This window comes from Oreochromis aureus, linkage group 3 (assembly GCF_013358895.1).
Source record: "Oreochromis aureus strain Israel breed Guangdong linkage group 3, ZZ_aureus, whole genome shotgun sequence".
NCBI classification, from domain to species: domain Eukaryota; kingdom Metazoa; phylum Chordata; class Actinopteri; order Cichliformes; family Cichlidae; genus Oreochromis; species Oreochromis aureus.
Genome location: NC_052944.1, coordinates 77,658,695 through 77,676,399, shown reverse-complemented (window position 1 = coordinate 77,676,399; position 17,705 = coordinate 77,658,695). Strand labels below are relative to the sequence as shown.

Sequence of the window (17,705 nt, the reverse complement as noted above, 5' to 3'; positions counted from 1 at the left end):
AAGAATACAAGTTATCTAAGGAAATGAAAGTAACTGAGTTTCATCAGGTGTGGGTGTGATGGGTTGGGTGGGTGGATACCTTCAGCTGCTCATTCTGACTGGTTTCTGAGAAAGGTGGAGTCAGAGTGATGAGGATGATTCAGAGCTGAGCCCCGAGGTCTGAACCTCCTTCTCAGTGGAGTTTTATCCTTTATCGGGACATCAGCATTTCATTTCCATCACTAATTATTTTAAATGCTATTAATTTAATAATTCATTCTGATTAGAGTGCAGTGATTGACTGGTTAAAAATCCAACTGAACAACTCTGTGACATTATCTTTTGGTCCAGCCAACGCTGCCAGGTTGCACCTCAGATGGTCCAGGATCTCAGTGATGCCTTGGTCCAGGTGTGGGAGGAGATCCCCCAGGATACCATCTTTTTTTAGCATGCTCTGATATCATCAGGCAGACACGTGAGCCATACAAATCAATAAGTATCACTATGAGTTTACTGCAAAATGGACTAACCTGCCGGATCATTTTCTTACTTTGATTTTTGGCATGTCTTTAAATTTAGCCCATTGTAGGGTAATCATTTTCATTTCCATCAAATTATGTGGCATCCTTTAATTCCTAACATGTTACCCAATCCATATCAGCATACCTATCCAGTATGATCTTTAATGTCTGATGTGTTTTTAAAGGTGCTCCTTTAATTGTTTTGAGCAGAATATTTCTAATCCTACCTTGATGACAGTATTTATTAATGCTTTTTTTTTTTTTTTACTTTAAAGCTTGATATCAAGATTATAACTTACAGGAATCTAAAGAATGTCTAACTACCTGATTGTTGGACAGGCAGCAGTGTAATCAGATTAAATTTTATCTTTGGTGTTTTGTCATTTCAAAACTTCTTTTCTTTCTTTTTTTCCTATTTTATGTCATGTTGGCTTGTGAGGCAGATGAACATATAATGAGATCGTTGTAACTGAAAAGCGCTGTTATCCTGCACATCATCCATGTTCTTAATCACACCTTGATTCTGTTCATGGTTTCATGATCTGAAAGAAATAATAAAAGTAATAAATATAATATATAATATAATATATTATATCAGGGGCGATTCTAGGATCAGAGCTTTGGGGGCACCCAGAGAGCTGTCCAGCCAGGCAAGATAAACTTTACTCGTCACGATGAGACGTCTTCCCTGTCTCCGTCAGTCCCTGCATCCTTAAATGTCTCCAGTTGTTCCAGAGTTCCCAGAATCCTATGAGATTTTACCCCTGAATGACGTCAGGGGATTCTGCGCATGCAGGCTCTCAATTGAACTCAGTTACACAGCGATAAAAAGAAACACAAAAAATGGCAAGAAGCTGTTGTATTATTAACTGCAATAGCCGATCGCATGACAGCCACGGGAAGCCGACGGGAAAAGAGAACAGTTGTTATCGGATTACGTCGTTGAAGAGAAATTGTTCAAGCCATGTTTCCAAAGTAACAAAGAGCCGACAGACGGCCTGGATTGCAGCCATTTAAAGACCAGATATAACGTCCCAGGGCACTCCAGCTCACATAGTAGTCTGCTACAAACATTTCCACAAAGGTAAGTGTTGTGTAGTAGTTAATACGTCATTTTTCATAAGATAATTGTTGATATAGGTTACATGCAAGTCTGGCGCTGAACAGAAATTGTCGCACTATGCTCCTTTGTTTATTGTGCATAAATACTGAATTGTCCTGACAGAATATTGTGAACATTGACAAAAACATATACTTTTATTCACAGGATTTATAAGGTCTCTCCTCAGTGTGGATAAACGTGTTGTTTTAACTGTGCACCTGTTGCAAACAGTTTCCCACACTGATCACAGCATTAAACATCATTTCTAGTGTGAATCCGTAGATGAATCTTTCGGTAGTGTTTGTCACTGAACGTTTTTCCACAAAAGTCGCAGGCCTTAATTCCAGAGTGGGTAACTAGATGCCTCTGCAAGTTTCGACTTAGAGCAAAAGCTTTACCACACAAGCCACAGATGTACTCTTTAACTCCACTGTAGATGAGTTGGTGTTTTTTCAAGCATCCAGCCCGTCTAAAAGAATTTCCACACAACTCACAGCTGTACGCTTTAACTCCACTGTGGATGAGTTGGTGTCTTTTTAAGTGTCCAGCCTGGGTAAAATCCTTCCCACACTCATCACAGCTGTAGGTTTTCTCTCCCTTTCTTCTGTGAGGTTTGTCGGCCTCCTGAGAGCGCTGACTTCTCGCTCCATGTTGGTCCTGCAGTGACAGAGATTGATTGATTTTTTGATTTGATTGATTGAATTGAATTTATTTCAGTCAACAACAACAACAACAGATTATAATTTTACATAAAAGTACTCAAACAGTAACCTAAAAAGGAATAGGCTGAAGCCTTGTGGCTTATACTTATCCTATCCCTTACCCCCATAGAAATAATCAAATCCTTAACCAAGAAAATAAATAGCATTGATAAATAAGTTGTATAATAGTTTGAAAAGAAATCAATGATAAATCAAGAAATTAAATCAACACACACAAAAAAAATTCAACAAACCAAATTTCTATAACCTTGTATAATATAACTTTTTAAAATCTTCCTGAAGAATAACAAAGAAAAGTACATGTTCAGTTCATCATTAAGTCCATTCCATAATTTAACTCCCAAAACTGACACACATCTATACTTAACATTGGTTCTCACTTTAGGTATTTCAAACTTATAAGACCCCCTCAAATCATATTTTCCATCTCTTAGTTGAAACATACTTAAAATACAAATTGGAACATTCTTTTTCATCACACGATATATCATTTCTAAAGTTTTCGAATATATAATGTCCATGAATTTTAACATAGATGATCCTACAAAAAACTGGTTGGTGGACTCCCTATATCCAACTTTATTTATTATTCTAATAGCTCTTTTTTGCAATTTAAATATTGAATCCAAATATGTTTTGTATGTGTTCCCCCAAATTTCTGCACAGTAGGTCATATAAGGCAAACAAAGGGAAGTATACAATAAATAAAGGCAGTTCTTATTCAAAAAATCTCTTGTTTTATAAAGAATAGAAATAGACTTGGATAATTTCCGTTTCACATGTTCTATGTGGGGCTTCCAACAAAGTTTATCATCAATAATTACTCCTAAAAATTTTGTCACATATACTCTTTCAATTTCAACATTATTTAAATTCAATTTTACTTTAATATTACTTTTACTACCTCCAAATAACATAAATTTTGTTTTACTTTCATTCAATGATAGCTTATTAAATACAAACCATCTATTTAACTTCATGAGTTCTGTTTCCACTGTTTTCAGTAATTTCTTTATGTCTTTTCCAGAGCAAAATAAGTTTGTATCATCAGCAAACATCACATATTTTAAAGTATCACTGGCTGTACAAATATCATTTATATAAAGTAAAAATAACTTAGGTCCCAAAACAGATCCTTGCGGAACTTCACAAGTTACTTTTCTAAGTTTAGTTATTAATACTCACATATTGGAACCTATTATTCAAGTAACTATTTAACCAAAATTGTACAACACCTCTTAAACCATACCTTTCACACTTCTGTAAAAGTAAAGAATGATCTATCGTATCAAAGGCTTTACGTAAATCAATAAATACACCTATTCCAAACTGTTTTTCATCCACAGCCGTTGCAATATTTTCAATAAATTCCATCACAGCTAGAGATGTTGAGCGATTTCTTCTGAACCCATACTGATGATCATTCAATAAATCATATTTATCAATAAAAGAATCTAGTTTGTTTGCAAATAGTTTTTCAAGAATCTTTGAAAACTGAGGCAGTAAAGATACCGATCTATAGTTTGACACAATCTGTTTATCACCAGTTTTATATAGTGGGATCACTTTGGCAATTTTCATTTTATCTGGAAAAATTCCAGTTTGAAATGATTTGTTACAAATATATGTTAACGGTTGAAGGACACTATAAAGAACTTCTTTAATTAACGACATATCAAGGTCGTCACAATCCATGGATTTTTTACTCTTGAATTTGCTCACCACTTCTACAATGTCACTCTCACAGACTCCACCAAGAAACGTTGAGTTACATTTACAAGAAGTAGAATCTACTTCATCATTTCCTCCTGGTACAGAAATCTCTTTTGCCAAGTTGGGACCTACATTAACAAAGTAATCATTAAATTCATTAACTATGCTCTCAATATTCTCAATCACTACATTACCTCTTTTTACAATGCGTGTTGGAGAACATATATTATGGTGACTTTCTATTATCCTATTTAATACGCTCCAGGTAGCCTTAATATTATTTTTATGTTTTTGAAGCAGCTGTTCATAATATCTTTTCTTTTCATATCGCATAATAGATGTTAATTTATTTCGATATTTCTTATATTTGTCTTCATTTTCCTTTGTTCTATGTGTCAAAAAAAATCCTGTATAACCTATTTTTCTTTTTACAGGCTCTTTCCAGACCTAGTGTAAACCATGGTTTTTTTCTTTTTAGAATTTTCGGAAAACTTTTGAATTGGACAATGGCTGTCATAGATTGACAAAATTATATACAAAAACGCATTATATGCATCATTAGTGTCTTCCACATAAACTTTTTGCCAGTCATAATTTTCTAAGTCTGTTTTAAAAGCCGCAATTTGTTCTGGTGTTTTTATTCTACCACTGTAATCAATTTGCTTTTCCTCTTGAAAATGAAGTTGATTGTTCATTTCAAACACTGAAAAGACAGGCAAGTGGTCACTTACATCTGTGACTAACAGTCCACTATGCATCTTGCCGTCTATCTTATTGACAAAAATATTGTCGATCAAAGTAGCACTATCCATCATTATTCTGCTCGGCTTTAGAATCAACGGATGGAATCCAAAACTAAACATTGTATCAATAAATTCTGAAGTCTTATTATGGTCGTTTGCCTTCAACAGATCAATGTTAAAATCACCACAAAAAAAGTCACCTTCTCCTTGTGTTTTTCTAATATTACAGACATTTCTTTAGTAAACTGATCTATACAGGATGCAGGTGTACGATAAATGCAGCTAACTAATATGTTTTTAGATCTTTTAACCTGAATTTCAATGGTTAAATATTCCATCAAGTTATCAGTCACAGCAGTCATATTGTTAACAACTTTACATTTAAGATACGAAATAACAAACATGGCAACACCTCCTCCTCTTCTATTCTTCCTATTTTGCCAAAACATTTCATAGCCCTTTAGTCCATCCTGCAGTTCTCTGTCATCATTCAACCATGTGTCTGAAATTGCTACCACTGCAAACTTATTTTGGAATTGATCAAGATACGCTTTGATTTTAGAAAAATTACTGTAAAGACTCCGACTGTTAAAGTGGATTAATGATGTCTAATGATGAGATACAAACAGAGGCAGTGAGTGAAATGCAGTCATGGAACAAATTGAAACTCCCTCCATTAGTGGAATTTAATGTGACAACAAACACATTGTTGGTGTGTTTCCACCACCTTCATTGTATCACATTACAATGATGTGCTACAATGAGAGTTTTAATGAAAATGACATTATTGAAGAAATACTGAGAGGTAGAGAAAATCTTTTAGTTCATAAAATATTTTGAGTTCAACTGATGATATTGTTGTTTCAATATGTGCTGATAAAATATGATCTTTGTATTTTCTTCTAACTGCTGTTGTTAACGTGTTTTTAAAAACCAACCAGCTGTGCACACAGTTTCAATAACAGTGTAACTGTGATATTTTTCTCACCTTCTGTGTTGAAGTCATTGTTTCCTCTGTAGTGGCTGAGCTGAGTCCAAAAGGCTGAAATTGTTCCTCTGTTGCTCCACCAGACTCTTCTGCTGTTACTCAGCTGGGACACAAAAAGTATATAGACATATAGAGCAAATAAACATTACTGCACTCCTCAGTGACAACAATACATATGAAGCTTCAAGGTGAAACCCCAGAAGCAACTACAAAAGGAAAGTCATCAGTTGCTTACAAGAACTTGAAAGGGAAAAAGCCACTGACTGTCCTGTATGTCACCGCCTTTACCCAGTGGATACGACACCCTGTGTATATGGACTTCCATAAATCCACAAAGGAGTCCCGCTCAGAACCATCGGTAGCAGTATAAACTCAGCCAACTACAACATTTCCAAGCACCTCATGAGGTTTTGAAAAAACATTTCAAAAATCACTTTGTTAATGTGGAATTCAAAAAGTATTTAACAAATGGAGAATTTATTCTACAATTCATTATTTAAGCACAGAATTCTTTATTTCGATGTGCGTGACTCTTGTGGTCCTCCATATGGGACTAGCAAAAATCATAGAGGAAGTGGCACACATCATGAGGGGGTACCTGTTGACGGTGTTAACAACACCTTTACATCCACTTGGTGAACTCGCAAACGCTTAGGATTTAGCTGTACCTGACTTTAGATGTTTCTGAAACAAGAAGGACATATTGATTTGCTCTCCTGATTTTTAGACTGTTTGGTCTGTTTGCAGCATCCTGCCAATTCGATTGCATTCGTCTCTAACTATGAGGAATAGGGATGGGTACCGGTGTCCGGTGCCATGATGGCACCGGTTCTGACATAAACGGTAGTAACCAGACCGAAAAGCAGCGCACATTTCGGTGCTTTTTTTTTTCCTGAGCCAATTCTAGCCAATCATTTTACGTTTCCGAGGATAGTAGGCGGGCCAGGTGCGTGCACGTTCTTTTAGAGCAGAGCTACAGATTAAAAATGCCCAAGGCGAAGCGATCAAAAGTCTGGCTGTACTTCACAGCAAAAGATGCAAACTCAGCAGCCTGCAACAAGTGCTTTAAGCTGATACTGTGATACTGTCAAAGGAGGTAACACCTCAAATCTGATGAAACACCTGGCGACGCATAGCGCTTTTTTTTAAAGCCGAGAAATGCGCCGTGTTTGATAGCTTGCTGCGAGACCTCACACCGAGCACATCTACTGCGGGTGTGGTGCCTGTTCTCGGACCCGGTACACCGGAGTTAGCAACATCCCCCAAAAACCCGAAGAGTAGAGTCCTGGCCCCTAGCCCTGTCAGTGTAGCAGAAATGATGACGGATGATGATGGCAGCAGCAGCCATTCTTCTCTGCGTGAGTAACTTAATGGTGTTCGTGTGTAATTAACGTTGAGTACGCTAACCACATTATTACATTAATGCATGTAAGGTGAACTAGCAAACACCGTCATAGTTACATGCGGCTGTCTTCTTGTTTGATGGCAGATACTCCCTTCACCCTGGCCAAAAAGGCTAAAATGACCAAAGAAAAAGTGGAAAATAGCTAAAGATGAGAGGTTTTTGGACAAAGTTTGTGTTTTTTTCCATTGTTTAAGCACTGCTTCCATCCAAGAGTGATACCATATATGCCCTATAGCTGCAGAAAAGGCTAACATTGTTATCTTTTTACAAAAAAACAGCTAAACATGAGAGGTTTTTGGACCAATTTTGTGTTCTCCATTCTTTAAGCACCGGTTTGAGCACCGTTTAAGCACCGGCACCGTTTCAAAAGTACCGGTTTGGCACCGGTATCAGATAAAACCTAAACGATACCCATCCCTAATGAGGAACCTTCACGTTAACTTTTATCGAGTGGAAAAGTATTAGCGTTTATCCTCCAGCTTCACTGTTTATGTTATGCTAACATAGCTGTGCCGCTAGCGGTCACGTAGCACATCATTATATACCAGCTAGCCCAACTTCAGTAACCTCACAAACGTCATTGCTGTTTAGTTTCCTGTCTTCATTTATGTTGGAAGTGATAGCAGAGCTGTATGTTTGAAGTTTCTCAGAAATCTCTCAGTCAGAACATGCTACATCATGCTTAGGTAACTGGCCAAACTTCCGCTAACTTCCTCTTAACTTCTAACTCTGTTAAATGTAATAAATTCTGTTTTCATGGATGCCTGGATGTTAAATGTTAAACTTCATAGTTACATCTGATAAAGCAGTAAACCAATTCTGGTTCATCTGTTTCACTGAAAGATCCCCTTTCTCCCTTCTCATTCTCCGTTACCGCCATGCTTTTTCGGCCATGTGCGCACGTGCGTTTTACACATATTCTATCGCGATATTTGATTTTCTTATCGTTGCCTAACATTGTACCGCTATTACAGTAAACGGTATAATATGTTCGGCCCTAGTCCTTACTGCACTCTGCATGCTCGTATGGGTCTGACACTTTCACTCTTTTGATTTTTCCTCATACTTTTTTTTAAATGCCTTTTCGTCAAGTCTGTCTTTGTACAGACCTGCCGTGTTCACAGTCGTTTTGTACAGAATTGTTTTTGGGCCAAATAAAATGAAAGTAGGGATTAAAACTACAGAATTAATGCCCTACCTGGCATTAACAGGGAAAGGGAAATTCTAACAACAGCTGATCAAGCTTAAACGTGCTGCTATTGTTTCATGCGACCTCCGCTGGTTTCCTCTTTCTGGCGCAGAGAGAAAAGCCGATCAGCTGATCACTGATCAGTTTCATGACTGAATTAGCAACTTTCTAGCTGAAGTAGTGCGGGACAAACCGCGTTCCTTTTCACCTCAACTTTAGTTCGACTTCCTCGGATGTAATTGGTCCAGCCCAGAGTTGATCATAACCAACTGGCCAATCCACCACCATTCATTTATACCGTAAAAAGAGAAAAGAAATAAAACCCCATCATCATATAAAAACGATGGCCAGTCCAGCCCTGCCCGTGATGCCGCCGATGATGGTCTGTCAATCTCTTTATGTATTCTTCCCCCTAAAAACCGCCGTATTATAATTTTGCAAGCAATCACAAACTCTACAGTCTGTCTAACTCCAATGTCTACCAAACAATCTATTATTCTTAACAGAGGTAAGATCAACATAAACTGAACCCACATTAAAGTTAGCTCGGTGCTTACCTTTAGATGAGCCCACAAACCGAGAGAAACTCCGTGATGAAGCTGGAAATCTTAAGAAACAGATCAGGGAGCAGAGACCCACGTGGTTCACGCTGATCTGAGCTACGAACCAGGAGACAATGGTGTGCAGATCGATGCAGATATTGATCCCAACGTTGGTAGTGGTATATGTTCCCGTACGTTTACTACTTTACTCCGCCCCCTTTTACCGGGCTCCGCTGTGATTTGTTACTGTGCGGTCACGTGACTCAGCTGCACAACGTAACCCCGTGGGGTGTTATTTCAAAATTAGGACCCATCTCCTTCTCCCAAACTCTTTTCCGTGGCCTCGAAGTAAACGTCATAGTGGGAAGGAGGATTGCTGAGGACTCAGGAAAAGAGAGGATCAGTGCTGACAATTGGAACAGCCTTACACTCGTTTCTCTGTAATAAAGTGACACCGGATGTCCGCCTGTTGAAACTACATTGTGCAGAAGATGGACTACAAAACAAACATCTTACTTCGTCACAATGTGTTTTAACCCTATTGTTTTATGGAAGTCATATAAACGAGAACAAAATATCCCTTTATTACAACGTTTAGGGATGCACCGATACCACTTTTTTGGAAACGAGTACAGAAGCTGCATGTTGCATATAATGATGCGATGAGAATCCTTTCCAGGATACCTAGAAGTGGTAGCGCCAGCCAGATGTTTGTAGCTGTGGGTGTTTGGACTTTTAAAGCACTTTTAAGAAAGTTAATGTTCAATTTTAGAGAACGACTGGATGGTTTGAGTAACAGATTTTAGTTTCCCCTAAACCACTGTGACAAATGCCAGCCATTTGACTTTCTGGTAGTAATAAGGGAAATGTATTTCATATTATATATATTGCGGACCCACCCGGGGGCAACCAGGCCACCAGGCCAGTAACCAACGTCCGCCAGTACAGACCCTCCCCCATCTCCGCTGTACGCAGCCACAAGGAAAACACAATCTACACAGCAAATCCAGCATGTCCAAATTAACACCGTCAGATTTGATTTCAACACTATTAAAGTGTCTATATGGGTCCACACCAGTGAGTGTTAATTTAACTCTTTTTGGAGAGTTGGTACATTAACTCTGATTTAGTGTTAAATATCAAATCTGCCTGGAGTTGAAAATTTAACACTCATTAACACTAACTAGGTGTTAAGAGTTTATATATTAACTGTTACAGAGTATTTTATTTTGACTACAAAAGAGTTATCGTCTAATTAATTCTAAAAAGTGTAAATTTTACTGTTCTGATCTTTTAGAAATTCCTTGGGGAAAAAAATATTAAAAAGAGCCAATGTTCTTCTGAAAAAGATTTATTTTTATATGCACCACAACTTCAAAAAATTTTCTAAAACATGTAACAATATGGAATAATGTATATGTTCTCATTTTCATTAGAATATTGCTTGTCAAAGGGTCTAACATAGGTGAGCTGGTCAATTGAAATAACAGCATGCTCATTACTTTTTTCTTCAATACAGTATGCATGAAAGTGTTCATCAAAGTACAAGGTGTTGACACTACAGCCTATTATGACTGCATGTTGTTCATGTATTATGATATAGCAAATTTTCTTAAAGACTGGTAGATCACTGGACATTCCAGTGCATAAAAACAAACCAACCTGGTATTCAGTGCCATAATTTCTAACCCAATTTGTAGTTGAAACATTTGCACATGAATCTACATTTAATGACTCGCACAACAAATGTCCACCTTCCATGCTATCAACTCTTTTTAATTTTAAAGGACCGAACCGAAATCTTTTAAAACAATAGTTTTCATAGTAAAAGGCCAATTGACGCTGATGTTGCTTTACTAGAGATTTTGTAAGGTTTTTAAAATTTTTGACAGCTCTTTTAAAAAAAAAATGTGTTTTGCTTCGAAACGCATACACCATATGTGGATAAGAGGGCCAATTTTCTTAATACACCTTGGATAGTGAATCATTAGGTGGTGTTTAGGAATTAATTTTCTACCAGGGAATAAGTTTTTAAACATGTTATGGTGATCACAGATCAGATGTTTCAAGTAACATATCATGCCATCAGTAAGGACTGGGGACAACACAATATCAACAATTTGCAACAACAGGAGAACAAAATTCCAGTGGCTATTGTCCCGCTCAACTATGTCTCCAAAAATTAGTGGAGTATTGCGTAGGATACATAATGACTGAATGGCATTTAAACCTAAGTGTTTGCTGTTATCATCTATTTTTAACCCACTTGGTTTATTTTTACGCTCTACAAAACCATAATTAAACGTCTGTATCCTGTCAAGTAATGTGCTACTGGAGATGTAGCCATTTTTGATCATGTATTGAAAAAAAAGTTTGAGCTCATACTGCACAACTCCTTCCAATAAATCGTGCATTATATCAACTGCATAATTGTCAGTGCTGTGAAAATATTCCAATGAATTGAGCACACAAGATCTTTTAACTCCGTAAACGGAAGTGAGAGCAGGGTCTTCACTTAATGCATTACAGTGTTCAATATGAAGTTCTCTGGAGCGCAGAACAATGTCTGAACTGTCTTCATTAAACACAGACTGAATTTCTTCCTTGTTTACTAAACAAAACCTGCACCAGTTTGTTGCACTAAACGATTCAACAAAACCTAGTAAGCCATTTAAAGCAAGATTGTCTCCTGTAACTTGAACAACAGAACCAAACACTGGCTCTTCAGTAAAGGGAAGCAGGATTCCTTTAATTTCTAAAATTTTCAAGTCATCAATCAAAGGCTTTAGTATTTCTTCAAAACCATATTTCTTTAAGTCTTCTGTGTAGAAAAGAGCAGCTAGATGTACATTCATCAGCACAGAGTTAACCTTTGGTGGGAGATTTTTTAAAGTGAAATAAATACAGCCCAGTTTGTGGATCCCTTTCTTCGAACCTAATGGGTTAGCAGTTTCAAAATCATCATAATACAGTAAAATCTGTAGAGCATATTTCTGTTGTGAAAACAGAGGATGGTTTTGGAAATATAATCCATCATTAATGTCTTTGTATAACCCAGCTTGTGTTTGTTTCTCATGCAAGAAGCATTCTCTAATGTCTTTATTCTTGAAAATTGAATGTATCGTACCTAAAATGGGCACATACATGTATTTGTCTCTGACAGGTGTTTCGCTATAAACCCCTGTAGTTCTATGTCTACGTGTATCCAATCTTACACCAAGTACAAATTCTTTAGGCTCAACTATTTCCCATTTTTCATCATAATATTTCTGTCTTTTTTTCTCAGTGTTAAATTTTGAAAAGGGGTTATCCAATTGGTTTAAATTGTGCTCAACTCTTTTGTAAATGTCTGATTCCTTACTATCAGGGGAAAATGTTTGGAGTACTACTTCTCTTGCTTGACTCTGAACATCCCTGACAACTTCCTCAACAGAACAAATTATTGTTTGAACAGCACTTTCAGTAAGACCAGAAGCTTGTAAGTGAGCGACAACAGATCCACACATTCCAACAAGCGAGTCCTGTGAAATAACAGTGGGAACCTGTGATATAGATGCAGAAGTAGATGGTTGATCACAAAAAGAGTCTCCTAGAGAATGTGTTTGTTGGGCAACTTCCTGTTCCGTCCCTACATGTTTATCGTGATAATGACTATGTACATTATGAAGATGTTTTCTAAAGCCATTTAAGTACAAAAAGATGAAAGACATCCCTGCTCTTCACATTTTAAACGCAGATTTTTGTTTGGATATAAACCATGATGAAATTTTAAATGTTGACATAGAGCTGAACAATTTTTTTGGTGCATTTTACAAACAAAGCATTTGAACATTGTCAAACAGTTTTTTTTTTAAATCCTCCTAAAAGCGTGTGGACCTTGCGGGCATTTAACGGTCTCGCAGCAGACGTGCTCTCAGTTCCTTGACTCGAGGGCTTTCTTTTGTGTTTCCAACATCAATGTTGTAGATTGTGGTTTGAATGAAGGTGTAGAAACTGGAAAGAGCTTCATCATATGAGAGGCTGAAGACAAAGTGTGCTTTGAAAAGCCCATCAAAAGCAGCTGCTGAAGTTGGAGCATCACAGGGGATAGCTTTCTGGTCCACAATGATGAAGAACCTCTGAATGTTCTTCTTTTGCTCACCAATGCAGAGAAGGAAGGGCTGCCTGGTGTTAGCTTTCTCCAGGAAAGTAGTGAGGCTGACTCCTTTCTGGAATTTGAATAGCACATTTCAATCATGAGTAAAATTTTCTTTTCAACTGTTTGGCTTGAATATAAGGTCTATGGGCCCAAGCAAGTAACCCATCTTAACACAAATGGATCCTAGTAGAATAAAACAGAGTAATGCTTTATTTTTGAAGTTCACATTCTTCTGTTTGCAGGGGCAATGAGTGTGTGCTGAACCCAAATCTGTGGATTAACTTCTTTTGGAAAGGAAATACCAGATTTTATCTCTTCTGATATCTATAGATACAACATGATTTCATACCAAATACACAAAAGGTAATTAATTTACTGTATCTTTTCTGTTTTTATCTTGTGGCTTACCATGGACCAAAGATCATTAATTACAAATAGTTTTTACAAAAAAATAGAGTAGCGTAATAGAGCATACCTTGACGAATCTCACAAGATGATTGGCTGCCTGTGCAGAGCTAATTTTTGCTGTTTTTGTGTGGCCTTTTGATGTTGGGGGCAGGAGATGCAGCAACAACAGAAGGGCTGCCATGTCACTATCCCAGCCTTAAAGACAAAAAGCATATTTGAGACAAAAGGTTAAACATGAACTAGAAAACAGTTGGAAATTCTGTTAAGCAGTTAAATGATGAGATTTCTGGAAATGCTTACAACCACAAGGATGCATAAATTACTAATTTACTAGTCTATTTCCGCTCAGTTAACTGTATTAAGACAGACAAATGGAAATGTAAGTATTTTATATACTGAAACATTGTCCAAATTTACCCCAGTCATTTGAAGCCTCCGTATCAAAAGATGCTCGTAACTCCTCAACACAAGGACTTGATGGAAGACTTTGGCTTTCGGCGATGATTTTTTGCTTGAAATACGAAGACCACTTTGTAAGAAATCTTCCAGAGGCCTCATCTCCAAGCATCATTGCAAAATCCTGATCAATCTATTAATAAGACAAAACAGGGACCAAATACTGGTTACTTAAGTGTTCTTGGCAAAATGTTATCTTTAGTTTCAGATCATGAAATGTCTAAAAATATACTCACCAACCCCGGTGTATCAAGGAAATGAGGGAAGACATCCAAGATTGATGATGTTGCATCTGGGTCATGTACCAGCTTCTGTCTATATTCAAAAGTAGCTTTCATCTTCTCTTTAACCACAGACCTATCTGTTGAGTGTCTAATAACTCTCTGCACTCTTCACCAAAAAGCTGTCCACTAACAAACAAAGATTCTCTTCGGGTTGTTGGACTGTCCTGGAAGTTTGGCCTGGGACACCCACTAGCACCATCATAGGTATTGCGTTGGACAGTCTTGAGTCTCCAAGCAAGATAGCCAGTATTGGCCTCCGGATCATAGTAATGTTCCTGCTCATGCATACACATCAATCACACACAAAAACAAACAAAAAACATACACAACAAAAAATGCAACAAAGGAATGCATATTTGGTACCACTTTAACAACATGTATAAATTACAGAGATGTTGCATTTCAGAGATAACACTTACATAGCCATTTTTTGAGTAAGGATCTTGGAGATATGGAAAAAGCGTTGCAATCCCCAGTGCATAGTTAGTCCGAACACTTATGGGCGGAATCCTCCTTTCAAAAACAAAACAAAGTGTATTGCTCTTCTGCTCACTCGACAATTGTTTTTATGATCATCAAAGAATACTTACCCGTGTGATTCTATCATATCTGCAACCAGTATGTTGACCATTTGTCGACGAGTTGGATCTGACAATGTTTTAGTTTTGTCGTATTCATTGAAAATTTCTTCACCCTTTGGGTTTGAGCTCAAGACACTACACACCTTCTGTTTAAAAAAAAAAGTCATACTGATTAAACTGAAACAAATTATACAAAAAAGTTAGTGTTTGTAAAATGCTGTTAAGCACTGGAAATTGCTTTAGGCTTTGCTTTTGACCTGCTTCGCTTCATCGCGATCAAGCTCTTGTAGGCCCTTCTTCCTGTTCTTTGTACTTTTGAGGATCATAGTTGAATCTGATGAACTGGTAGAAGCTGGGGACGATGGATGGTCTGACAATGACACTGGCGATGTCAGGAGGGCAAGAGGGATTGGCTGTACCGATGACTCTGATTCATCATCAACCACACTGATCTCAATGTCTTAAAGGGAAAAAAAAGGGACATAAAAGGGATTGAAAAAAAATGTGCAAAGTGCATATGAGAAGTCACAACAACTGCAATAATGTTCAACCACATAAATTATATCTGATAACAGCATGTAATATGCACTCAACATGTAAAAGCATTTTACAGTTTTTCAAAGAAGAAAATTGGAATCTGAAAGGTTGTTAAATCTGGCCAATATTCATTTAAACTTTGAAGATCATGAAGAAATGTACTCCTCTAAATTATTATGGATCTACTGTACCTGTTGCTGTCTGCATTCTATATCCAACTTTGAAAGCTCGAACTCCAGACTTTACCAGCTCATCAAAAATGTCTGAGTCAACTTCAGTGTCAGAGGTATCAGTGAGGATGAGTACACCTTCTGTGAAGAGTTGAGGCTGCAAGCTGAACTTGTCCATAACTAAAACAAAGAAATCCGAAATGTCACTATACTATTAAAACCACCAATTCAAGTCTTACTGTTGATCACTTATAGGTGATAATTTTATACTCATTTAAATTGCACATGAGTACAAACCATCTTTAAGAAACTGGTGGAAATGAAAGCATTCATCACTTTCTGGAACTTTGACATACTTCTGCACTCCCCCATATTCTACCTTTGCAAGCATATCCTGTGTGGAGATTCAATAAAAAATTAGTTGTACAGTAATTAATTGGACAAATAACCTGGTAATCAATTGAAAAAAAAAAAAGAATCATGATCCATAACTTGTGTTAAGCAAAGCATTTTCCCAAAAGACAATTCTAGATACTAAACAAATTGTCCATCTTTCAAGTCAATATTATACCCACAACACATTTGTTAAAATGATGCTCTCTATAACAACTGAAGAACACAGACAATAGTTAATTCCGTAATAAATTCAAAGCCTTGATCGTTTTAATTTTTACATAAAATGAGTGCACAAAACTCTGAAAAGATCTAAATGTTAACGTAGAACCCAGTCAGCACGTCTGCTACTGCAGTTCACTATGTTGGTTTATGTGGGAGATAGCTTTCAGGCTTTAAGTGCCATCATAATTTTATGCCAACCTAAACATTGTTTTAAGTGTATTTGAGTTAGCAAAAAAATGACTGAACACTCATATGGAAGTCTTTTGCCCGCCAACAATACATTTCAGCTAGCTAAAACAGATTTTTATGCTATCACCGAGCAACGTGCTAATGCTTTTCACACAGCTTTGTCTCGACTCAAAAAAGCCACAGAAGTAAAAGGTAGTAATGATAATTACAAGAATCTCAGAAAAAATGACTTACCAGGCGTGGCAAACAACTCGGAAAAATGGAGAGCTAAATGTTCTGAAATGGCTTCCCTTCAGCTTCATTCGGAACCTGTGATGCTGGGGCGGAGTCTGTGAATTTACTCTATTAGTGTCATAGCCCCTTTAGGAGTTCAGAGTTAAGAGATCAAGAGTTAATGTTTCCATTTTGACACCTCCAGATTTAATATAGAAACACTCATTTTTTACACTCGATTTTAACTACTAATGTTTTACACCTCGTAGTTACATTAAAAGAATGTGACTCTACTTAGAGTAAAATTAACTCTGCTTTTGCACAAAGTCTACTAACACCAATACATTTAACACTTTTGAATTTGCTGTGTAGGAGCCATCAGAGCCCCTAACCAGGTCATGGCCACATCCCCTGGGTTAGGCCCTCCAGGGAAAATGTCCCTAGGGACTCCCCAGATGCCCTAAGGCCGTCCCTACCCCCATATCAACAACAATAGCGAACGCAGGACCAAACCATGACCCCCCACCCCCACTAGGTGATGAAGCCGATCAAAGGCACCCAAAGGAATGCTTTCATTCTTGACGCCGTGGTCTGTTTCTCTGTTTAGAAGTCTCACTAGCACAGTCACAGCTGGGATGACATCAGAGGCTAGTGCGTCGTAGCTCCTCACTTTTTTAGTTAGATCCTCAAAGGGGGTGAGGATGGCAACAGTCGTCTCCATAAGAGCCCATTGGTGAGCGGTGAGATAGTCAGGGAGTTCATGTTCGGACACACACACCCCCAGCACTCGCTTTTGCTCAATGAGGGACTGGAGCATGTAATACGTGCTGTTCCAGCACGTCTGTACGTCCTGCTGCAGTCTCTTTATTGGCTGGTTGAGCTGTCCCTAATAAATGTCCTCAAGGCGGGAGTGGGCTAAGGCGGAATGTTTAAAATGCCCAACTTTTTTCCGTCCCACTGCTATAGCATCAGCTATGCTCCTCTGTTCTAATAAGCATGGGTAAATAAGGGTGGGTAAACTCTTTGTACTCGTTGTCGAGTTGGGATTTTAAGTGCTTGATTAAATTACTTGTGTTAAATGTGCTACCTTTTGAGTCTCCTCTGGACATTTTCGCTGAGCACAATTTGCAGTCCGCCTTTGTTTTTGCGTCAGATTTACTAACATCTACAAAAGAGAATAGACTGTATAGACAAAGATTGCGTTCAG

The 17,705-nt window shown here is 37.6% G+C and overlaps 1 protein-coding gene and 1 long non-coding RNA gene across 2 annotated transcripts; both read right to left on the bottom strand.

Moving 5' to 3' along the window:
- Positions 1–2,198: 2,198 nt before the first annotated feature.
- On the bottom strand, positions 2,199–9,109 carry LOC120438287. Its single transcript, XR_005611776.1, has 3 exons — positions 8,920–9,109; positions 5,769–5,871; positions 2,199–2,259 (listed from the first exon to the last, which is right to left on the bottom strand). It is a non-coding gene; the product is annotated as an uncharacterized LOC120438287 (long non-coding RNA).
- Positions 9,110–12,756: 3,647 nt separating this feature from the next.
- On the bottom strand, positions 12,757–14,244 carry LOC120434349. The gene is made up of 4 exons (XM_039602255.1): positions 14,143–14,244; positions 13,868–14,039; positions 13,518–13,645; positions 12,757–13,112 (listed from the first exon to the last, which is right to left on the bottom strand). Exons 1-4 carry the CDS (start codon positions 14,242–14,244, stop codon positions 12,792–12,794), a joined length of 723 nt encoding a protein of 240 aa, XP_039458189.1. The 3' UTR covers positions 12,757–12,791.
- Between the last annotated feature and the right edge of the window lie 3,461 nt (positions 14,245–17,705).

What these genes read in the sequence shown, in the direction of transcription:
- LOC120434349 (XM_039602255.1), bottom strand. Translation starts at nt 14,244, where the DNA reads ATGAAAGCTACTTTTGAATATAGACAGAAGCTGGTACATGACCCAGAT. An exon ending in GGAGGCTTCAAATGACTGGG is followed by an intron (nt 13,646 to 13,867) that starts GTAAATTTGGAC and finishes TTTGTCTTTAAG; the next exon opens with GCTGGGATAGTGACATGGCA. An exon ending in ATCTTGTGAGATTCGTCAAG is followed by an intron (nt 13,113 to 13,517) that starts GTATGCTCTATT and finishes TTCAAATTCCAG; the next exon opens with AAAGGAGTCAGCCTCACTAC.